Below are 26,084 nucleotides of genomic sequence, written 5' to 3'. Positions count from 1 at the left end.
CGCCAGGCCTCAACCTCCGGTAATTTCAAGTTGCCGCCGCTCATACCTCACCTGTCATTCAACAACATCTTTGCCTACCGTATTTACTCGAATCTAAGCCGCACTTTTTTTCCTGTTTTTGTAATCCAAAAAACTGCCTGCGGCTTAGAATCGAGTGCAAAGCAAGCGGAAGTTATGAAAAATGTTGGTAGGTGCCGCCACAACTAACTTTGGCCCTCGAATATATGTAGCGCTACACAGGCATGCTTTGTAGGGACAAAGATAAATACTGACGCCAAAACCTCTGCGTCAATAAATAAATTTTTAAAAAAGGTGGAAGACGAGCCTTTTTCTCCGCCTCGAGTTTCGACCACTGCATTTCCATAAATTATCCAATGAAGGAAATACAAATTCCGTATTGTTCATCTTCGAATGTAGCAGCATTTCAATGTACTACGAAAATCCGACTGGCAAGACTGTTTGGGATGTTTGTCAATGTGGCCAACTCTACGTTTTGAATTTTTTCCTAACTGTGAGAAGGGATGGTTGCTAATAGGAACTTTTATGAATTGTGAATCACATGCAGTATTCTCTTCACCATAAGAATAATACGAATATGAACATTTTGCCATGTATTGTTTCGTGTTTGCTGCTATCTCATTTAAATCCTGTCTGCCTAATAAACTACGAAACTAGAGCGAGACAACAGCAAACGCGGAAGAATATATATATCATGTCATGTTTATATTGGTATTATTCTTACGCCTAATAGAGATACAGTCAGAAATGAAGCATGGCAATTGACTAGATTTTTAAATCTACGATGACTAATCTCTGTGCAGAATGTAATGTACTAAAGAGGCGTCTGGAAAGATTTTCAAACGGAGAAAAATTGTCGTTAAACTTTCGTTCAGAACATCAATCACCCGCAGTCTATTATTTGGTTCTTGTTGATCATTATCAAAGGAAGCAGCAGCAACAAATAGAACAAATAGCAGTCTCTTGCCATTGTTTCGCTAATGAGACGATTCCTCTCTCTCTCTCTCTCTCTCTCTCTCTCTCTCTCTCTCTCTCTCTCTCTCTCTCTCTCTCTCTTTTTTTTTTTTTTTTTTAAAGCGGTGGTAGCGCGCACAAAAGCAAGCCATGCCGCGAGCGGCGACAGGCCGTAAACACGCACTATCAGAATGCGACAAACAGTGCATGACACAGTACAGTAATGCATTTTCAGCTTACAGTGGCATAAACACCTATAACAAAGAAAACGGCACTTATCAGATCAAAGCAAAATAAGCAATTGATTCAAACCAGACGAAGCATGTGAAAAAGGAAGGGTACCCGTATAAATACTGACGGAGCACCTGACGCATAGCAATGGCTACCTGGTAAAGCTTAACTGCTAAGCTTATGACTCGAACCAAACTACTGTAGCTGTATCGTCATTCATTCGACCTAAATTGTGTCTCATATTACAATGGACCAACTTTGTTTCGATTTGGAGGTGCGGCCTAAAACTTTTCTCTCCCCTTGAATTTCGAGTCTCAAATTTCAGGTGCGGCTTAGTTTCGGGAAATTTTTTTTTCCTTTATTTTGAGTCTCATTTTTCAAGTGCGGCTTAGATTCGAGTGCGGCTTAGATTCGAGTAAATACGGTATGTACTTCCGCCTTGACTGACATCTCTGCCCAAACTCTTTGCCTTTACAATTGTTTGCTTGTGTCTGTGTATGTGCGGATGGATATGTGTGTGTATGCGAGTGTATACCTGTCCTTTAAGCCCGGTCCACACGCAACGATCTGTCTCCTCAGACATCGGCGCAGATGTCTGTACATGCAAAAGATCGCTGCAAATGTGGTGTGTTCACACGACACAAACCCCAATACACTACTCGCCCGCCATCTGTCGGTGTAGAAAAGAAATATCAGTGGCAAGCGACTACGCTCTCCATAAACGTCAAAAATTTAATTCAGTTATTTTGAAATATAGAAATGGAGGAAGTTCTGTTGTGGTCTGTGTTCGCAACTTGTGTTGCAAAAAACATTCAGACCAACCGCAGGAAACAGAGAAAGCGGTCAAAATGGTGCAGACAGTGGCTGCTAAAGCGAAAGCAGTTTTCTCACGTACATTTACTGCGAGAGTTGCAGGGCGAACCTGTTTTGTTTTACATTACCTCGTGTTCCATTTCCTGGCACATTGACACTCCAATTTCATCTTCAATTGTACTCCTGCTTGGTCTTGGCGTTTCTTGATCACTAAGAAAGCCAAGTAGATCAAAATACCATAACGTAGGCTGGTATACTTGATCTACTCTTGCACCAGATCTTCTAGATTTCTGAACTTTGGATAACTCTTTTCGGCAAACAGTTCGCTGACAGACTTAATTTACTTGACTTGCCTTCATGAACTCATCCTTCAGGACAGCGTAAATAGCTTCACATGTGTTGGGTATTATTTTACTCAACGCTTGTTTCGATATTGCAGTTGAAAATTCCAAATCCTTGTAGCTCCTTCCTGTTGCTAGGAATCTTAATGTTACCGCCAGCCGTTCATGAGGGGAAATTGCCCTTCTCATACAAGTATTTTTTCTCATAATATGAGAGGTTACAAGCTTTAAGAGATAATTATAAGTTTCGACACCCATCCGCAAATAATTTCGCCAGTTCGCAACGAATTTTTTTTTTTTTAATTACCGTTTCTCTGTTTGCCGAGGCGTCAACTGCCCGCAGTTTTTCAATTAGAGCATTGTATGGTGCTGTCTTTCTGTCTCAGTCACTATATTCTTTACTTTTAATCTTCCACAAACATAGGTGGTTTCTATATATTTCAATGAATTCACTTACAAACTCTCAAGAACACTGACGAGTATCAGCCATTTTAATGTCCTGTGCGCACAAATACAAACACTAGACTGAGCAAACAGCTGTTTCACGCCAGATCTGTGGCGATCTCCTGTCCACACGCTCCAACTTGTCTGCGCAGATGTGGTTTGAACCCACAGATTTGAGAGGTTTCGCTCAAACCTCCAACTCCAACTTCCAGGTTTGCACACACCTCAGGTTGGTGCAAATCTTCTGTCCACACGCAATGATCTGTCTGCGCAGATGTGATGTGCGCAGACATTTGCGCAGACAGATCGTTGCGTGTGGACGGGCCTTTAGCCCCCTAAGGTAAATCTTTCCATTCCCGGGATTGGAAAGACTACTTACCCTCTCCCTTAAAACCCACATCCTTTCGTCTTTCCCTCTCCTTCCCTCTTTCCTAATGAAGCAACCGTTGGTTGCGGAAGCTAGAATTATGTGTGTATGTCTGTGTTTGTTTGTGTGTCTATCAACCTGCCAGTGCTTTCATTTGGTAAGTCACATCTTCTTTGTTTTTAGATATAAAAGTGTATTGCATTAGACAGTAGGCATTTCAAATACTTGGTGACATAAATGGAGTATTCTGAAAATGTTTATGACTGCTTCTTTTTGTGGTTTCCTTTTTGTTTGTGTTACTAATGTTGTAATATTACAATGTAGGTGCGAATATCTGTAATTGCATGTGGTATCTTGTAACACCAAGCAAAACGGCCTTGCTGTACTGGTACTGCGAACGGCTGAAAGCAAGGGGAAACTAGGGCCATAATTTTTCCCAAGGGCATGCTGCTTTACTATATGGTTAAATGATGATGGCATCCTCTTGGGTAAAACGTTCCGGAGGCTTCTTCCATGTATACAATCTTCTTTTATGATTCTTGAACCAAGTGTTAGCTATGATTAGGTTGTGCTCTGTGCAAAATTCTACCAGGCGGCTTCCTCTTTCATTTCTTACCCTCAATCCATATTCACCTACTATGTTTCCTTCTCTCCCTTTTCTCACTGACGAATTCCAGTCACCCATTACTATTAAATTTTCGTCTCCCTTCACTATCTGAATAATTTCTTTTATTTCGTCATACATGTCTTCAATTTCTTCATCATCTGCAGAGCTAGTTGGCATATAAACTTGTACTACTGTCCCCCATTCGGATCTCCGGGCAGGGACTACTCAAGAGTTTGTTGTTATCAGGAGAAAGAAAACTGGAGTTCTACGGATCAGAGCGTGGAATGTCAGATCCCTTAATCGGCAGGTAGGTTAGAAAATTTAAAAAGGGAAATGTCTAGGTTAAAGTTAGATATAGTGGGAATTAGTGAAGTTCGGTGGCAGGAGGAACAAGACTTCTGGTCAGGTGACTACAGGGTTATAAACACAAAATTCAATAGGGGTAATGCAGGAGTAGGTTTAATAATGAATAGGAAAATAGGAATGTGGGTAAGCTACTACAAACAGCATAGGGAACACATTATTGTGGCCAAGATAGACACGAAGCCCACGCCTACCACAGTAGTACAAGTTTATATGCCAACTAGCTCTGCAGATGATGAAGAAATTGAAGAAATGTATGACGAAATAAAAGAAATTATTCGGATAGTGACGGGAGATGAAAATTTAATAGTCATGGGTGACTGGAATTCGTCAGTGAGAAAAGGGAGAGAAGGAAACATAGTAGGTGAATATGGATTGGGGGTAAGAAATGAAAGAGGAAGCCGCCTGGTAGAATTTTGCACAGAGCACAACCTAATCATAGCTAACACTTGGCTCAAGAAACATAAAAGAAGATTGTATACATGGAAGAAGCCTGGAGATACTGACAGGCTTCAGATAGATTATATAAAGGTAAGACAGAGATTTAGGAACCAGGTTTTAAATTGTAAGACATTTCCAGGGGCAGATGTGGACTCTGACCACAATCTATTGGTTATGAACTGTAGATTAAAACTGAAGAAACTGCAAAAAGGTGGGACTTTAAGGAGATGGGACCTGGATAAACTGACTAAACCAGAGGTTGTACAGAGTTTCAGGGAGAGCATAAGGGAACAATTGGCAAGAATGGGGGAAAGAAATACAGTAGAAGAAGAATGGGTAGCTTTGAGGGATGAAATGGTGAAGGCAGCAGAGGATCAAGTAGGTAAAAAGACGAGGGCTAGTAGAAATCCTTGGGTAACAGAAGAAATATTGAATTTAATTGATGAAAGGAGAAAATATAGAAATGCAGTAAATGAAGCAGGCAAAAAGGAATACAAACGTCTCAAAAATGAGATCGGCAGAAAGTGCAAAATGGCTAAGCAGGGATGGCTAGAGGACAAATGTAAGGATGTAGAGGCATTTATCACTAGGGGTAAGATAGATACTGCCTACAGGAAAATTAAAGAGACCTTTGGAGAAAAGAGAGCCACTTGTATGAATATTAAGAGCTCAGATGGAAACCCAGTTCTAAGCAAAGAAGGTGGAAGGAGTATATAGAGGGTCTATACAGGGGCGATGTTCTTGAGAACAATATTATGGAAATGTAAGAGGATGTAGATGAAGATGAAATGCGAGATATGATACTGCGTGAAGAGTTTGACAGAGCACTGAAAGACCTGAGTCGCAACAAAGCTCCGGGAGTAGACAACATTCCATTAGAACTACTGACAGCCTTGGGAGAGCCAGTCCTGACAAAACTCTACCATCTGGTGAGCAAGATGTATGAGACAGGCGAAATACCCTCAGACTTCAAAAAGAATATAATAATTTCAATCCCAAAGAAAGCAGGTGTTGACCATAAAAGATATATAGAGGAAAAGAAGAAGTGCAAAGAAATAGTGGAAACAGCAAAGAAAAAGGCATGGGAAGAGTTGACTAAAAAACTTGAAGAAGATGTGAAGAGCAATAAGAAAATGTTCTATAAAATGATGAAAAATAAAAGGAAGGCTTCTGAAGTACCAGTAAAGATGGAAACAGAGTACGGTACCATTATTGAAGATCCAGGGAATATAAAAGATCTCTGGAAAGAACATTTTAAGAAGCTATTAAACGCTGAGGAGCAGGTACAATTAATGGAGAAATTGAGAGAACTTGGGAAGCAGAATTAGGACAAATTACAGGGGAAGAAATGGAAAAAAAAGCTGTGAAGAAGATGAATGGGGGGAAACCCCAGTACCTGATGAAGTGTCAGTGGACATGATAAGAGCAGCAGGTCCAGTGGGAATGCAGTGGCTGTATAGAGTGCTATCAAGCGTGTGGAGAAATAGTACAATTCCTGACGACTGGAGAACAGGAGACATTGTTCCCATCTTCAAGAAAGGCAATAAAAGACTTTGTAAAAACTACAGAGGAATAACCCTTATGAGTCATACAGCCAAGATTTCTGAAAGAATTTTACTAAATCGACTAAGTGAAAAGATAGAAAAGGAGCTGAGTGAAGAACAGCATGGGTTTAGGAAAGAAAGAAGCACAATTGACCTGATAGTTCCTATCCGTCAACTGATGGAAAAAAGTTGGGAGTATAACAAAAGGGTGATAATGGTTTTTATTGACATAGAAAAGGCATATGACTCAGTTGACAGGGAAAGACTCTGGGAAGAAATGAAGAAGATAGATATAGAAGATGGATACATTAATGTTATAAAGACAATGTACAGAGGCCACAATTGTAGAATTAGAACACCATTGGGGAACTCTGAATACTTCGAAATAAGACAAGGACTTAAGCAAGGAAGTATTCTATCTCCTTCACTTTTTAATGTTGCGATGGAGGGAATGAATAGGGCAGTTAAAGATATAGTAAAAGAAAAAGACAAAAAGATGATTTTTGCAGATGATATGGTAATATGGGGTGATGAAGAAGTAGATATACAGCTACAGCTTGATGCGTGGAAGGAAATAATGAAAAGGTATGGATTAAAAATAAATAAAGATAAGAGTGAAGTAATGGTATTTGGAAGAGAGAAAGGAATCAACGGAAATATTACCTTGAATGGAGAACCCCTCAAAGTGGTAGAAAGTTTTACTTATTTAGGGAGTGAAATATCTAGGGATGGAAGAATAACTAACGAAATTAATAGGAGGTTACAGAAGGGAGGCAATTTCTACCAAACAATAAAACACCTGATTTGGAATAATGAAGTTTCAGAAAGAGCAAAACTCCTTATGTATAAGAATTATTACATCCCTATTGTCACCTATGGTGGAGAAACATGGATAATGACAGAAAGGGACTGGAGCAGACTGCAAGCAGGGGAAATGAAATTTCTCAGAGCAGTTAAGGGAAAAACAAGAATGGACAGAGTAAGGAATGTAGAGATTAGAAAGGACCTCAAACAAGGAAGTATGAGAGAGGAAATTGAAAGAAAGAGATTAAGATGGTATGGGCATGTTAAGAGGATGCATGGACAGAGACTCCCCAAAATTATGGAAGAACTAAAGATGGATGGGAAAAGACCTAGAGGGCGCCCAAGAACACGGTGGAAAATGGGAGTGAGAATATGTGTAGAAAGGAGAGGTGTGACCTGGCAGCAAGTGGAGGAAGAAAAGTGGTGGGAGGACTGAGCCAAATGGAGAGGACTCATCAGCACCCAGACCAGGCAGTAGCTGGGGCGGGATTCGGATATAGATAGATATAGTAAAGGAAACAAAAGAAAAATTCGGAGTAGGTATTAAAATCCATGGAGAAGAAATAACTTTAAGGTTCGCCAATGACATTGTAATTCTGTCAGAGACAGCAAAGGACTTGGAAGAGCAGTTGAACGGAATGGATAGTGTCTTGAAAGGAGGATATAAGATGAACATCAACAAAAGCAAAACAAGGATAATGGAATGTAGTCGAATTAAGTCGGGTGATGCTGAGGGAATTAGTTTAGGAAATGAGACACTTAAAGTAGTAAAGGAGTTTTGCTATTTGGGGAGCAAAATAACTGATGATGGTTGAAGTAGAGAGGATATAAAATGTAGACTGGCAATGGCAAGGAAAGCATTTCTGAAGAAGAGAAATTTGTTAACGTCGAGTATAGGTTTAAGTGTCGGGAAGTCGTTTCTGAAAATATTTGTATGGAGTGTAGCCATGTATGGAAGTGAAACATGGACAATAAATAGTTTGGACAAGAAGAGAACAGAAGCTTTCGAAATGTGGTGCTACAGAAGAATGCTGAAGATTAGATGGGTAGATCACATAACTAATGAGGAAGTATTGAAGATGATTGGGGGAAAGAGAAGTTTGTAGCACAACTTCACTAGAAGAAGGGATCGGTTGGTAGGACATGTTCTGAGGCATCAAGAGATCACCAGTTTAGTATTGGAGGGCTGCGTGGAGGGTAAAAATCGTAGAGGGAGACCAAGAGATGAATACACTAAGCAGATTCTGAAGGATGTAGGCTGCAGTAGGTACTGGGAGATGAAGAAGCTTGCACAGGATAGAGTAGCATGGAGAGCATCAAACCAGTCTCAGGACTGAAGACCACAACAACAGCAACATTTTGCAAATGGTAGATGCAGGTGGATATGTATATTACATTTTCCAAGATTTACAAAAGGCATTCAACACTGTTTCAAACTGCTGGCTAGTAACCACAATACAATCAAATGATGTATCTTCACAAACATGCCCTTGGTTCAATGCTTTTTTGACTTAACAGAACCCAGTACATTATAGTGGAAGATGAATGTTCAACCAAAACTAAAGTGACACCAAGTGTATTCCAGGGAATTGTAATAGAACCTGTAATGCTCTTAATACGGTAAAAAATTTCTCATATAAGACCAGTAGTATTGTCAGATTGTTACCTGATGAAGCTGTTTTCTAAGACTGACAGAATTCCCACTTGGTGTGGTAAATGCCAGTGCTCTTTAACTGTGGAGCTGCTTCTTCTTTTTCCTGGCCTTTATCCCATATCTTCAAGGATGTAGCTCATTAGATACTGGATTTGGAATGTTAATGGCAGAGGGTTGCTGGATGCCCTTCCTGTCTCCCTCCGTTCCTTTACCCCTATGGAATTTGTGTATCCCAACAGCCTGTGTCAAATGTTATCCCATGAGACAGTCTGTGGACATTTTCTAAATATTTGCGAATCCTGTAACTGAGGCAGGATTCGGGTACCAGCCCAGTATTCACCTAATCGGATGTGAGGGAAAATCACCTAAAAACTACACCCAGGGTGACTGGCGCACCAACCCTCATTGTTAATCTGCCAGGTGAATTTGATCCAGAGTGGTATACCTCCACAAATCACGAAAGCAGCTTGCTAATGTACATGGCTGTCTGGGCAGACCAATCACTTTGACTGAGAAAATGCAAGATAGTACCTACCAAAAACAGAAATATGGCACTGGAAGAAAGATGACACTGTTCTCACAAAGCCTGTTGAGCAAATTTAGAGAATAGATATCTAAGGAAGACTGAGATAATTATTCCATCACTGTGTATATCATCTAGCTACCTTGAGAATAAGAAAAGAGAGATTAGGGCACAGAGAGAGGTGTACAGAAAGTCAAGACCCTGGACCAGATTAATAAAAGGTCTGAAGGCACTAATCTGTTAAAGTTAAATATTAAAATTTTTCTTACACCCTGTATGTGACTGGAAGAGAACAGAAATACACTAATATTGGTGCAAAGTACATTCTATGATGCACTCTACTGTGGCTTGTATGGTATAAATGTATATTCAAATGTAAAAGAAGGAAGATAATCTTTATTATGAGTACTGGTAGACCAGAAATGTCTGAAAACATAAGATAATTTGTAGTTGGAGTGGCTAATAAGAAATGTTTTTAATTTTCCTTACAATTATTTACTTTGGAAATGTAGGCAGATACTTTAAGACAACTTACAATAAATTCATTTTGTGTCTTTTTTTATTGAAGATGTGTAAATTGAAGTTTGTCAGAAATAGTGGAAGATGCAGTAACAAATCTGCTTTTGTTTTATTTTATGCATTTATTTCACTAGCTAACATTAGAGTCACCAGATCATATCATAAATCTAACCAGACATTTGTAGTACGTCCACAAGCAATATATAATGATGGTGCTGGTGGTGGTGATGATGAAGATAATACTACTTATTAATAATAATGACAATATATGCAGTAATAAATTATGAAATAGGAATGCTGGCCAGTAAAAGGGATACACTTCACAGCTTTCAGAAGTAACAATTCCTTCCTTAGGAGAAGGAGAGTCTGACAAGTGGAGAAGGTTAAAAAGGAAGGACAAGTCACTCAGACAGCAAGATCAGAGGGATCCACCTGTAATGAGGATGAGGGTAAGCAAAGTGGGCCTGAGTGACCTCTTTAACCTTCTCCCACCTGTTCCTCTCTCCTTTCTCCTTGAAGAAGGAACTGTTAGTTCCAAAATCTTAAAAGATTATCAATTTTATATGTAGATAATGTGAAGGACAGTCAAGCAGTTTAAAATCAGATATGGTAAAATAGTCTATATTAAAACTGAGTGAAAACCCAAATCCACAATAGCTGTTAATTGTGTTTTTACTGTATGATAACAAGTTTCATACCATGAAGGTACATCTTCAGTTCAAGTAAAACTAATTCTTCATTTGCCACAAAATCCTAGGTACAAGTGCATGTAGAAACATGTCACTCCTTGGCAAAACCTCGTATGAAATGGCAGGTGGGCATCCAATCCAAACTATGCATAATCAGTAATAAATTTCCAAAACATAGTCAAAAGATGAGCATGGACAGCACATGACAGTCCATATATCATAGGATAAAACCATTGTCAAAATCTGCAGGAGAAACAAAGAATTAAAATACACACAATCCTTGGAAGTCATCAATATACTAAAATATATTGGCATGCTTCAAATAGAACTACATGTTACAGCACTAGCCAGACACCGAATACCTGGGCTCATCTTTTGACTGCATCTTGGAGATGCATTATTGATCATATGTGTACTTTCCTGAACAATGCGGTGTTGTGCTGTATCATCCAAGGTTTTACTGAAAGTGACATGTTTTTATGCAGACTTGTACCTAGGAATTTTTGGCGCATTAAGTATTAGTTTTATTTGACCTTAAGATCCACGGTATGAAACTGGTTGTCGTACAGTGAAAACACAGTAAACAACTATTGCAGATTTGGACTTTCACTTGGTTTTAATATAGAGTATTTTACCACCTCTGATTTTAAATTGTTTGATTGTCTTCCCCATAATCTACACATTTTTTAGCTGTGGTTGCCCAACCTATAAGATTATTTGTACTTCTTTATGTGCCTGTGTGCAGTTATATTTATATGTGTCTATGGCAGTACGATAGTTTCACAACCTGAAGGAAATTCTGGCCAGAAATTATGTCTAGTAAGAACATGCATTATTTAAGAAAAGATAGTCTTATTAAGATTGTGTTAAGCAATTTCCTCATCGCAGCCTTGTAAATGTAACAATATCTGACAGAAGCATATGGCAGCAGTACAGAAGTAAATGAAATGATCGTATGGCATTTATTGGCTGGGACATCCATTTCAGGGTTCGGTCACTGTATTGCAAGTCATTTTAGTTGACGCCAATTCAATGACTTGCATGTCGATGATGAAAATGATGATGAAGGACACACAATATCCAGTCCCCTGCCGGGAACTGAACCTGAGCCCCATTGCGTGGTAGGTGGTAATGCTACCGCTGTGCTACAGAGGCGGAAAATACAGAAGTTATCAGTGTGGACGAGAAGCTGCCTGGTCAGGGGAAGAGAGAAATAATAGGGAAAGATTAGCTGATGAGATGGTAAGAGGAATATAAAATTAGAAAGGGACAAGAGAAACGTGGACAATTTACACTGTGACAAAGATACAGGTTCCCTGTTGGGCAGAAAGAAAATAGCTTAAATGTCTTGAGAGGGAATCTATACCAAAGATAACAACTAAAGCTGTAGTCTCCTCTTAAATGTAGAATGGTTTTGGATAAGACACAGATTACAGGATAGTTTGTTTCACAGTTGTATGGCTGAAGTGGAGTGTCTCTATACAGAGGAAGAATATAACAGCAGTGTAAAGTGCATAGGACACACCCATGGACAAAGAGCAAAAATTGGGGCAGATTGAAGGAGGGACAAAATACATTCAGGTTGAACTGAAAGGAGGTGGGAGCAACTAGTGTGTAGACATGCAAGAACAAGCTGAGGGTTAGGCTAGTGTCTGCAAATTTCTTGCATATATGTAAGACCCTGTGTATATGTAAGACCCTGTGTGTGTGTGTGTGTGTGTGTGTGTGTGTGTGTGTGTGTGTGAGTATGTATTTTTTTCTAAGAGGGAGACGGGGGAGGGGGGGGGGGGGGGAGATATCTCAATCACAGTGTGCTAACCAAAGACTTGTTCGGAAAAACTTCTTTTACTCATATCAACCAACAGGAATTTTATGAAACCTTTTAATAATAGTCTCCTCACTCTCCTAGCAACTTGGATGAACTGTGATTATTAGTGCCATAACACTTGAATGGCTAGTCCTTCTGTGAAGTTAACTTACGATAATAAGAAAATCCTCTCATCTGAATGTGTATCTTATTAATAAATGAGAAAATAAAATTTCGTGGTTTTGGGGAAGAAAGTTATGAGTCTTGGAGGTATCTTAAAATCAGACTCTCACAATAGAAACCTTCAGTTACTAATACGTCATCATACTTCAAAATGAAATAATGTTTTGGGACTATCCAATTTAAGAAGGCTGCAGAATCTCTTAAACATAAGTTGTTGTGTGATGCAGGAATATTAAGGAAATTAATTCCAATGTGATGGACAAAAAGGCTGTCAGAGATTTTAAGCTATTGAAAAATAGAAGATTTTAGTTGTTTCATTTTGCCGTTTGTGCACATATTAAAGTAGAATTTTTCAATGATGGTACCTTTTAAAAAGCATTCAGCCAATTTCCTTCCCTCCCCTGTCCAATATCAGCTCGTGTCACCATCTCTAATGACCTCATCACTGATGGCATGTCATAGCCTAACCTTCCTCCCTCCTGCAAGCAGCAGCTGCCCCAACCTGGTCCAAGTATGAGTGGTTGACCCTCAAGGCCAGATCTTGTTGATGAAAATATATCTTTCAAAAGTTTAAAACCATTATGAATTGTGTGTACTTTCCTGAACAATGTGGTGTTGTGCATATCCATTTTCACATGCGCCACCTGTCTGCTGAGACAGATAGGCTAGCACCGAGCAGATGACACATCAACCAGTACACACAGCATCACGGATTGTGCAAAGCATCAAGTAGTAGTATACCTTGTTCTCACCACATTGCCTAACAATGGGTCCCCAGAAAGCCGCGCAGCAGCAGGCATACAGCTTGAAGACCCTTACTGCAGAGATGCCTAGTAATGCGCACACTGGAACACACACTGCCGAGTTTTGTTAGTGGTTGTAAAAATAAGTTCATTCATGTGATATTGGACATTTTATGGCTTGCCATGTGATTAGTTTAGGTTCAAGCCATAAGATGACTAGTGGGTAAGAAGGCAACATAGCAGTGGACAGAATTGGCCTATGGATAGTTGGCAGTAGATAAACAAAGGGCTCTAGGTGATTTCATGTATCCAGAAAAATGCTCACCATGGACTAAAGGTTATGTGCATGAAGCATCTGATTATTGGAGTCTGTGGAACTGAACTGAACTGAACTGATAGTGCACATCACATTCTAAACCTCGTCCCCTCTATGAACACACCGGACCTTAATAATATTAGAAATTTAAGGACTACTTAAACCTAACTAACCTAAGTACATCACACACATTCATGCCCAAGGCAGGATTTGAACCTGTGACTGTAGCAGTCGCGCAGTTCCAGACTGAAGTGCCTAGAACCACTCCATTGCAGCTGGCTAGGATTAATTATTAACTAAGTGATGTGTTGGGCATGAATCACTGAACAATATTATTCTTCAAAATTTTTTTTATAATTTGTGTGTTAAGGTCAATTAACTACATTGATCTGGAAAACAAAGAGATCAGTCACAATAAACATTGCAAGAAACAATTGTCCAACACACGTAGTCCTAGGCATTATTAATATTTTTCATTTTAGCTTGAGACTTGGCTGTTCCATGCCAGGGTTGATTTCAGAAGTAATGAAATTTTCAAGTTATGTATCACTGCTTATACAACACCAAATATTTGCTTACTCAGAATTAAGTGTGGATTATTATCATCAGCGAAAAAGTGACCACTGTAACTTCTTTCTATTGAATGGATAATTTTTTTGTTTTTGTTTTTTGTGATTTGTACTAAGTTGTTACATGTGACATATGTCCTGGGCCATTTTGTCCTGTCTGTTCCTATGTAACATTTATTTGGAGCAGATTAGTTGGAGGAATGTACTACCATTCCCATAACACCATTCAGAACAGTCATTATGATGACATTTCATTCTTTATAATTAATTTTCAACAGCCACTGGAATATGTTGTGCAGTCCTCATAAAAAGGTGTAAAACTTGTAACTTACATAGTAAATACAAATTCACATTACCATGAGTGGGTGCACATTTGTGTTTCTTGTTAACTGTGTGTGAGCATTCATGTTGGACACCACTGTAATTTTCTGAGTGTCCAAAGGTTTTGAATTGCAATGTGTAGTCCAGAGTTGGAGCACTCATCAGCCTTGGAGGATCCGGTGAAACAGCAAATGTTGCGTATGGGCTCATCTCATATATTTCTGAAAGAGAAAAACTTGTCATTTACATAGTGACTTACTCTTCAAAAATGGTATGCAATAAACTGATATTAGAAAAAAGGGGTAGGGGCAGGTAATTGAACTGAGGCAAAAAACATAGACTTTTCATTCAGTCATTAAAAAAGTAAATAACTTCAATAATTTTCCAATTGTTTGAAGACACACCAATCATAACAGAGAAGGTTACAGTCCATATTAAGAATTCAGGTCCATCTAATTCCTTGTGCATTTCTATTAATGTGGAACCTTTATGTACATATCTTCATTTCACTGCCTTCCCTGACTTACTACACATTTCTCCTTCTATCTTTTCATTTCTTTGCCGTCTCTTCATTTTTATATATTCTATTGAATATCCATCATGCTGACTCTTTAAACATGCAATGTATCAGCTGCTTTGTAGAAATAACAAACTTTGTCCATGGAAAAAATAGTGACTTGCTAATCATTTACTTGAGTGTTTATTATCCTTAATTCAAGGTTTCAGTTTATTTACTATTATTCCTCTTGTAAAAAAAAGAAAAATTCTTAGTGCACAATGCCACAAAAAAATCCAAAGCATGGGGAGCAAGTCAACGGCACAAGTGACAAAAATGAAAACAAACAACTGTATTGTGTCAACATCTACAAATAAAAGTGTCACCAAAATGAAACTGGAATAAAGAAAAACAGAAGGAAACAATGAATCAGTTCAGCATTGCATATTCTCATTACCAGATTTCAGCAGAAAATTACAAAAACAATATCTGACAGAAGCAGTAGACTTCAAAAAAAGATGTTTTTCATAAAGAATAGGCCCTCTATTTCGAAAATTTATTAGTCTACCACTAAATGACTGAAATTTTGTGCAAAAAACAGAACGGATTTTTTAACTTCATTTCCTTTTATATCATTTCACTTCATCCATCATTTTTGCAATGAGTAATTGCTTCTCCGAAGTCCACTTTTGTAAATTATGGAAAATACTTGTGTACAGGACATTAAAATGTTTCCAGTTATGTTTGAAAAATATGTAAATAGATGGAAGTCAGAGGATACAAATACAGTAAACATGAGTGACATTACAACAATTTACACTTAAAATCCACAGTATTCTCACAACTGAAACATCTTTGTGGACAGATCTATTTTCCCAATAAAAGGTGACATTAACACATGTCTCATTTATCCTCATGTATTTTTCATTTCAATAGTCCAAAAGACTTGCATTGTATTTTCAAGTTATTGTAATGAGTAAGAAATATCCCTTTTGCATAACAGAACACTGGTTATAATCTTTTCTGGAGATGAAACTGACAGTAGCTCATTTCTATCAGCTGCTTTTATTCCAGTTACAATGTTAAGAAGTTCAATTTTGCATTTAGTTTTGTATAACATGCAACAAATATGCCACCCAACTTACAAAAAACATTCTCTTAGTTAAATCTTCATGTAGGTTGTACTGTACTCTTTCTTCTGACAGATCTACACTGGCATGATAAAAGTCTTGGGATAGATATATGCAGATAGTGGTAGCATTGTGTACACAAGGTATAAAAGGGTAGAGTATTGGCGAAGCTGCCATTTATACTCAGGTGATTCATATAAACAGGTTTCCAACTTTATTATGGCCACACTATGGGAATTAACAGACTTTAAATGCGGAACTGTAGTTTGAGGTAGATGTGTGGGACATTCCATTACAGAAATTGTTAGGAAATTCAATGTTCTGAGATTCATAATGTCAAGAGAGTGCTGAGAATACCAAATTCTAGGCATTACCTCACACCACAGACAACGCAGTGGCTGATGGCCTTTATGTAGTGACAGAACAGCGGTGTTGTCAGTGCTAATCAACAAGCAACATTGCGTGAAGTAATTGCAAAAATCAGTGTGGGATGTTTGACAAACATATCCATTGGGACAGTGTGGTGAAATTTGGCTTTAATAGCCATGGCCACAGGTGACCAACATGAGTGTCCTTGCTAACAGCATGACATCACCTGCAGTGCCTCTCATGGGCACGCGACCATACTGGTTGGACTGTATGCGCGACTGGAAAGCTGTGGCCTGGTCAGATGAGTCTCGATTTCCGTTAGTATGAGTTGATGGTCGGTTCAAGTGTGGTTCACACCCCACAAAACCATTGACCCAAGTTGTTCTCAAGGCACTGTGCAAGCTGGTGATGGCTGCATTATGGTGTGGGCTGTGTTTACGTGGAATGAACTGGGTCCTCCGGTCCAACTGAAAAGATCATTGATTGGAAATGGTTATATTCAGCTACTTGGAGACTATTTGCTGCAGCCATTCATGGACTTCATGTTCCCAAACAACAATGGAATTTTATGGATGACAATGCACCATGTCACTGGGCAACAGCTGCTAGCGATCGGTTTGAAGAACATTCTGCAGAATTCAAGTGAATTGTTTGGTCACCCAGGTTGCCCAACATGAATCCAATCAAACGTTTATGGGACATAATCGAGAGGTCAGTTTGTGCACAAAATCCTGCATTGGCAACACTTTTGAAATTATGGATGGTTACAGAGGTAGCACGGCTCAATATTTCTGCAGGGTAGTTCGAATGATTTTTTGGGCCCTTGCTGTGTCAAGATGCTCCACTATGTCAAGCAAAAAGGAGTTACAACATGATATTATGAGGTATCCCTTGACTTTTGTCCCCTCGGTGTATGTCATCAGCTGATTTGTACACCTACACTCTTGGCCTTGTATTACATCATGCACTATCTAGGAGTTTTTCTCTGTGGATACTGTCTTAGAGACTGTTCAACATGTAGTTCATTTTTAACAGAAGTATAGTTACATTTGAAAGAGCAAATTCTTTGTAAGTACTTGTAAACATAATAAATATTATGTGCATTACGTCCACAGGCCCCAGTGGGCCCAACGCTACTGACTGACTGCCGTATCATTTTCGGCCAATGGCATCACTGGATATACAGGGATGTGGGTCAGCACACCACTCTCCCAGCCACTGTTAGTGACCTGTAGCACTACTACTAGTTCAAGTAGCTCCTCACTCAGCATCATGAGGCTGAGTGCACCCCATTCCAGTCCTCCCACCAAGGAAAAATTCCTGGCAGCACTGGAAATTGAACCCAGGTCTTCCATCTGATAGTCAGACAGGCTAAACACTCAGCAACAGAAGCAAACCCTTACCAGTAATCACTAAATTAAAATTAATTTCTTCTGGTGGTAAGCAGCCAAAATAATAATAATAATAATAATAATCTTCTTTCCTTTCTCAGATGTTATGTCTGGTTAAAAATGGAAAGTCATGGACCTTGATCAAGCATGACTTCCTTTTAACTGTACAGTATATGTTACATTGGATTTAGGAACTTTTGGGTAGTTGAACATGTATCAATAATTACAGATTTCTGTAGTTGTATATATACGTTTGAATGTAGCTGTATTGCGTTGATGTACTGGTGGATATTTGTGTGGTATGACTCCTGTAGTTGATAGTATAATTGGTATAATTTCATATTTATCCTGATGCCATATGCTCTTGACTTCCTCTGCCAGTTGGATGTATTTTTCAATTTTTTCTCCTGTTTTCTTCTGTATATTTGTTGTATTGGGTATGGATATTTCGATTAGTTGTGTGAATTTCTTCTTTTTATTGGTGAGTATGATGTCAGGTTTGTTACGTGGTGTTGTTTTATCTGTTATAATGGTTCTGTTCCAGTATAATTTGTATTTATCATTCTCCAGTACATTTTGTGGTGCATACTTGTATGTGGGAACATGTTGTTTTATTAGTTTATGTTATATGGCAAGTTGTTGATGTATTATTTTTGCTACATTGTCATGTATTCTGGTGTATTCTGTATTTGCTAGTATGGTACATCCTCTTGTGATGTGATCTACTGTTTCTATTTTTTGTTTGCAAAGTCTGCATTTATCTGTTGTGGTATTGGGATCTGCTTGCTGTAATATCTGGTGTTTATTGTTTGATCCTGTATTGCAATCATGAATCCTTCTATCTCACTGTATATATTGCCTTTTCTTAGCCATGTGTTGGATGTGTCTTGATTGATCGATGTGTGGCTGTGTTAGATGATACAGGTGCTTGCCATGTAGTGTTTTCTTTTTCCAATTTACTTTCTTCATACCTGTTGATGTTATGTGATCTAAAGGGTTGTAGAAGTGGTTATGAAATTGCAATGGTGTAGCCGATGTATTTATATGAGTGATTGCTTTGTGTATTTTGCTAGTTTCTGCTCGTTCTATAAAGAATTTTCTTAAATTGTCTACCTGTCCATAATGTAGGTTTTTTATGTCGATAAATGCCCTTCCTCCTTCCTTTCTGCTTAATGTGAATCTTTCTGTTGCTGAATGTATGTGATGTATTCTATATTTGTGGCATTGTGATCTTGTAAGTGTATTGAGCGCTTCTAGGTCTGTGTTACTCCATTTCACTACTCCAAATGAGTAGGTCAATATTGGTATAGCATAAGTATTTATAGCTTTTGTCTTGTTTCTTGCTGTAAATTCTGTTTTCAGTATTTTTCTTAGTCTTTGTCTGTATTTTTCTTTTAGTTCTTCTTTAATATTTGTATTATCTATTCCTATTTTTTGTCTGTATCCTAGATATTTATTGGCATCTGTTTTTTCCATCGCTTCTATGCAGTCGCTGTGGTTATCCAATATGTAATCTTATTGTTTAGTGTGTTTTTCCTTGACTATGCTATTTTTCTTACATTTCTCTGTTCCAAAAGCCATATTTATATCATTGTTGAATACTTCTGTTATCTTTAGTAATTGGTTGAGTTGTTGATTCATTGCTGCCAGTAGTTTTAGATCATGCATGTATAGCAAATGTGTGATTTTGTGTTGGTATGTTCCAGTAATATTATATCCATAATTTGTATTATTTAGCATGTTGGATAGTGGGTTCAGAGCAAGGCAGAACCAGAAAGGACTTAATGAGTCTTCTTGGCATATTCCACACTTAATCTTTGTTGGCTGTGATGTGATATTATTTGAATTTGTTTGGATATTAAGTGTTGTTTTCCAATTTTTTATTGCTATGTTTAGGAACTGTATCAATTTAGGATCTACTTTGTATATTTCCAATATCTGTAGTAACCATAAGTGGGGTACACTATCAAAAGATTTTTGGTAATCGATGTATGCGTAGTGTAGCGACCTTTGTTTAGTTTTAGCTTGATATGTCACCTCTGCATCTATTATCAGTTGCTCTTTACATCCTCATGCTCCTTTGCAGCAGCCTTTTTGTTCTTCATTTATAATTTTGTTCTGTGTTGTATGTGTCATTAATTTCTGTGTAATGACTGAAGTTAATATTTTGTATATTGTTGGTAGGCATGTTACGGGGTGATATTTTGCTGGGTTTGCTGCGTCTGCTTGATCTTTAGGTTTCATATAAGTTATTCCTTGTGTAAGTGTATCAGGGACTGTGTATGGGTCTGCAATGTAACTGTTAAATAATTTATATATAAAAACAAAGATGAGGTGACTTACCGAACAAAAGCGCTGGCAGGTCGATAGACACACAAACAAACACAAACACACACACAAAATTCAAGCTTTTGCAACAAACTGTTGCCTCATCAGGAAAGAGGAAAGGAGAGGGGAAGACGAAAGGAAGTGGGTTTTAAGGGAGAGGGTAAGGAGTCATTCCAATCCCGGGAGCGGAAAGACTTACCTTAGGGGGAAAAAAGGACAGGTATACACTCGCACACACGCACATATCCATCCATATGTGTGGATGGATATGTGCGTGTGTGCGAGTGTATACCTGTCCTTTTTTTCCCCTAAGGTAAGTCTTTCCGCTCCCGGGATTGGAATGACTCCTTACCCTCTCCCTTAAAACCCACTTCCTTTCGTCTTCCCCTCTCCTTTCCTCTTTCCTGATGAGGCAACAGTTTGTTGCGAAAGCTTGAATTTTGTGTGTGTGTTTGTGTTTGTTTGTGTGTCTATCGACCTGCCAGCGCTTTTGTTCGGTAAGTCACCTCATCTTTGTTTTTATATATAATTTTTCCCACGTGGAATGTTTCCTTCCATTATATTGTTAAATAATTTAGTTAGATGTGAATGTGTTGAGGTGAACGTCTTTAGCCAGAAATTTGCTATTTTATCTTTTCCAGGGCCTTTCCAATTGTGCGTAGAATTAATTGCTCGGGCGACTTCATGTTGCAAAATTATCACTTCAGGCATTTGTGGGATCATCTTGTATGTGTCTGTTTCTGCTTGTATCCACCATGCATGTCTGTTATGTTGTACCGGGTTTGACCATATATTGCTCCAGAAGTGTTCCATGCCTGTTATGTTTGGTGGATTGTCTATTTTAATGTGTGTGTTATCTATTGTCTGGTAAAATTTCTTTTGGTTTGTGTTGAATGTTTGATTTTGTTTCCTTCTATTTTCACTTTTTTTGTATCTTCTAAGTCGTTTGGCCAATGCTTGTAATTTCTGCTTCTTTTCATCTAATTGCTCTATCGCTTCTTGTTGTGAGATTTTACCTAACCTTTTTCGTTTTTTGTCTGATATTTCATTTCTTATAAATTGTGTTAGCTGTCCGATGTCTTTCCTCAGTTTTTCTATTCTGATCTGTAGCCTGTGCTGCCATGCTGGTTTTGTGGGTTTCTTCTGTGTGTTGGTTGGTTCTGATCTCTGCCTAGTGTGTATATTTAGTGTAGTGAGTGCTCCTGTATAAACCAGTAGTTGTAACTCTTCCATAGTTGTATTTTCATTTATTTTGTTGTGTATTATTGTGTTGATAGTTGTTATTGTTGTTTCGACTTGTGGGTTATTTGGGGGTCTATGCAAGAATGGTCTAATGTCTATATTTGTGTCATTGTATTCTATATATGTCAGCTGAAATTTTTCTTCTATATCTAACATGTGTGTCACTTCATGTTCTACTTGTGCTTGTTCTGGTGGCTGTCTTAAGATTTCATTTTCATCTGATTGTTTAATTGATGCGTGTTCTTTGTTTGTTTGCTTTGGGATGTTTGAGTCCATTACTGTATTTTCTTCTTCTTCTGATTGCACATTATTTTGTTCCAGTATTTGTTGTACTTGTTGTTTGATGTTTTCTAATTCTGACTGAGGTATCCTGTTATTTTTTATTATTACATGGATTTGATCAGCTAGTCGTTGTTCTGTTAAAAATTATGGTACATTATTCAACTGTATCCATTTGATTGAAACTCAAACTACATGACTAATTTAAAAAAAAAAAAAAAAAAAAAACTGTAAATAAAACCCTTATGCAAATCATGCTCCTACTTATCTTGAAAAGTATAAACATAAAAGCTAGGAAATCAGAAATCACTACCACACTACACTACACTGTCACTACAGGACAGACACAGAAGATTATACAAAACACTAATAAAGTGTGAGCAGAATATGCTCAAAGAATCTGTTCATAGTAATCAGAAACCCAAAACCACCATGAGTCAAAGGAATTTCCATGCACCCTTGGGGAAACCAATTTCATGACAACACAAGTAGACAGCCTGTGAATACAACACAATGGAAACAATAGAATGTCACATCCCCATAACAAGGTAAGAAATATCCTTACTGATAAAGGCAAAAAATTAAAATGGTTTCAGGGCCAGACAGCAAATATACAGAACACCTCAAAGAATCCTATCTCATGATGGAAGACTGCTGGATGGAACTATTCAACAATTACAGGAGCACAGGGAAAATACCACAATGGAAAACATCAATGATGAATGGGCTCATACATAGGTGTAGCCCTTGAAAAACATCTTTCAAATTTTTCTTGGAAATCTTAACCAGCAGGGTTAACACTGAAGTAGATGCCCAAATTCTAGAAAACCAGTTTGGTTTCAGAAAGGGAAGAAGAACCCTTTATGCAGTGAATTGCTTAATAGAGCAAACTCAAGAAACACTAAGACACCCAGGGAAAAAAAATCTTTAGTCTTTATAGACTAAAGTAGGGTCTTTGATACTCTCACCTGAAAACAGCCCATTACTTGGTGGTGCACACCAAATAACAAAGTACAGGGTGTCCTTTTCAAACCTCCCACATTTCAAAGGCCCATGAAAAAAATAAAAAGAAAAGAACTATAGTACATATGATAATGAAACTGCACCATATGCTGCAGCATCTCAAAGAATTGGTAGCCCCAAGTTAGACATGCAAACTGTTGTTGCCACAGTGCAGCATGATTACATGAATTGAAAATGGCAGCCCCACAGCAGCCAGTAGAGTGATTTGCAGAGACAAAATTGCCGATCACTGTGCACAGAAATTATTGTAGGTTGCACGGATGTGATTCACCTTACATGAAAGCAATTAAGGAATGGTATCATGAGTTACTGGCAACTGGAAGTGTTCTGAAACATTCAGGCAGTGCATGTTGCAGTGTTTTGGAGGAGGTAGTTGAGAACACCAGACAAGTGTTTCCAAGAAGCCCATGTAATTCAAGTCAGCAGGCATTAGGCAACTTAATGTACCATGAGTAAAACTGCCTAGTATTACAAAAGAAAGTAATTAGAAACATGTGTGTTGCAAAAAAACGAGAATCCTGTCGACCACTGTTAAAAAATTTAAAAGTACTATCTATCCCCTCACTTTACGTATATGAGATGGTGGTGTTCCTATATAGAAATCAACATACACTAGACAATTTCCATTTTGGCGACAACTACAGCACTCGCCACAGAGATAACTTCAAACTTCCAACACATCGTTTAAAACTTTATGCCCAAACGCCAGAGTATATGGGGTTAAAAATTTTCAGTAAAATAAAAGGCAGTAATATATTTAAAATGGAGATTGGTTCACTGAAAAGATTGCTCTTTTCTCTCCTGGTGGAAAAGTGTTATTATTCTGTCGATGAATTCATTGAGAACAGCTTCACAATCTGAACACAGGGATTGTAATACATTTATTATTTTATGTACATGTGTAGCTGTAACTTAGAAATGTAAAATATAATGTAAACTTTTGTATTTCTCTTAAAAAAAGTGAAAAAAGTTTCTTTTGTAAACCTTGACATGTCTCCTGTACATCAAATCAAATGATTTGAAAATTGTATGTAATGAAATGAATAAACCACATAACATAACATAACATAACATCATGTAGAACACCACCAGCTTCATTTGCAAGCTTAGAAACTGCAAATTCTGCAACATTTAATTACAAATGTGCTGACAACAGTTTGCTAAGGATATGCTGCAGCATATTGACATGAATGCTGGCTTCTTGGAAAGATATACTGACATATTGCCAAGTGGAGATCCTATAAATCTGGTGTAACTGGATCTCCACTTGGCAGTAAACCATTCTTCGGTCTTCATATATGCTGTATTGGCTTAATCAAACAATGGAGGGGAAAAAAAGTTGATGAAATTTATAAGGATCAGTCAAACAAATATGAGACAGATGGAAAAAAGTAAGTAAATTGTTTATTATTTCAAAAGTAATTGCCACAACTGTTGATACATTTATCCCACTGTGAGACAAGGTTGTCAGTGCCTTCATGGAAAAATGTTTCCGGTTGCTTATGAATGTTGCTCGACATATACCTCTTCATCCAATGAATGTCTTTCTTCAGGGCTCAACAAACATGGTAATTGCTTTGAGAGAGATTGAGACTGTGTGGTGGATGTGTAAGGGCTTCTCATGAAACTTCTGCAGCATAGTCGAAATAACCTTGGCAACATGTGAGCTCCCCCCATGCAATTTCCGCATTGACCACATTGTCTCACAGCAGGACAGATGTATTAACAGTTATGGTGATTATTTTTGAAATAATAAATGGTTGATTTACTTTTTCCCACCTGACTTGTTTTAATTTGACTACCCTTTATAAATGTGTTCCAACATTATTACAACTTTTTGCTTTGTCCTCAGGATTTTAACCTATATCTGCAGTGAATAGTATTAAAAAAATGCGTAACTTGTATCCTTCCATTCAGTCATAAATTATGGAAAATACTACTGGTGCAGTTGGAAATCAAGTTTTATACTTAAAAAACATCACAACAAAAAATGGGAGTCCGTGAAAACCACTGTTTAAGTAGTTGAGCTTTCCTATTCTTCCAGGCATACATATCTTGCAATGTAATGTGTATTCAGAGGGCTATATAATGGACATCTAAAAGCAAACACTGACCACCATCATCATAACATGACCAGGAGATTTAAATACCAAGGAGAATGAGTAGAAACTCATCTACCATAAAACATAGCTATGGGAGCCTGAATAAACAAGATGGAATTAGCGTACAAGTTCACTATGAACACCTACAATAAAGAACTTTCGATCAGTGCAAATTAAGACTTTATATCTAGCAGTAAGTCTGAAATTTGCAAGAATAGAATTATTTAGGAAGTTAGAACTTGAGGACTGAAGGGTTCTAAGGGGGATAGTGGGAACTCAAAGAACAAGAGACAGTCAATACAGAAAATAAGCAAACCAAGAACTGCACATCCAGATCAAGAGGACTCCAGACACTATCAGGAACAAGAGAATTATGTTATTTGGACACATCATTAAATGGGCCAGTAGAAGATGACACATCACAAATTGAAGTCTCTTGTGTGTGGAAAATCAAAGTACACTGGAGCCAAGTGGTTCAAATATATCTGAGAAAAACTCAAATACAGTAAACAGATATTTATAACAACGCACTTTCAAATAAAAAATTGAGGCTGCCATAGTTATCAGAACAGAATTAGCACTATGAAAAAAAGTCAAGAAAAGAAAAGTGAAGCAGGTTGCAAAGTATGAGACTGAAAGAACATTGTGTAAGGATAAAGACTAGAAGAGAAGAAATTGTTCCAAATTGATGTAGTCCTTAGGTGGCCAAAATAAAAAGAAGAAAATAACTCAAGCAAAACAACACTCCTCCTGGTCAGAAAACAGAACTGTTGGGCTCCGACACCTTAATTTTGCAGAACTAATGATGCATAGCAACTTCTCACAAGAGTTAAAAGACAAATAAGCAGTCTCACATCTGAAATAAAGAAGTTTCTACTGGAAAATTGCTTCTATAGTGTTTGTGAGTATCTGGAACACTGATGGAAGAGGCTCACCTTGCACTGTGACCTTTTTACTGTTTGTAAAGAAGGCCAACAGAGTATCATAATTAATGATAACATTTGTGGTCACTGCCATGTAAATGAATATTATATGATACTCTAATACATACCCGTTATCATATTTAAGTGGTATGAAATTATTGTTATTGTGAGTATTAATGTGGAACTGTGTGCATAAAATGTACATAAAGGGTGTAACAAAATGATACTGACAAATTTTATGGGGTTGTAGAGAGTGCCTCAAGGAATAAATACTGAATAGGAATCCATGTCTGGAAAAACAATCCAATGATTCCACAGAGTACTAAAACTATAGGGGCCAATATCTACTGCAAGTCTATCACTTTGGCAGCAAACAGGAGTTTTACGAGGTCCATTCAAGTTCTAAGGCCTCCGATTTTTTTTTCTAATTAACTACTCACCCAAAATCGATGAAACTGGCATTACTTCTCAACGTAATCGCCCTGCAGACGTACACATTTTTCACAACGCTGATGCCATGATTCCATGGCAGTGGCGAAGGCTTCTTTAG

At 37.9% G+C, this 26,084-nt stretch overlaps 1 protein-coding gene across 1 annotated transcript in view; it reads right to left on the bottom strand.

The window, feature by feature from the left end:
- LOC124598405 (Down syndrome cell adhesion molecule-like protein Dscam2) overlaps positions 1–26,084 on the bottom strand; it is a 701,156-nt gene that overhangs the window by 45,713 nt on the left and 629,359 nt on the right. The window contains exon 33 of the mRNA XM_047135998.1: positions 14,287–14,472. Coding sequence (XP_046991954.1) covers positions 14,287–14,472 — 186 coding nt within the window. The remainder of the gene's footprint in view (positions 1–14,286; positions 14,473–26,084) is intronic.

The sequence above is a fragment of the Schistocerca americana genome, chromosome 1 (assembly GCF_021461395.2).
Source record: "Schistocerca americana isolate TAMUIC-IGC-003095 chromosome 1, iqSchAmer2.1, whole genome shotgun sequence".
NCBI lineage: Eukaryota > Metazoa > Arthropoda > Insecta > Orthoptera > Acrididae > Schistocerca > Schistocerca americana.
Note: the sequence above shows the minus strand (reverse complement) of the source record. Positions and strands in the feature narration are given on the sequence as shown.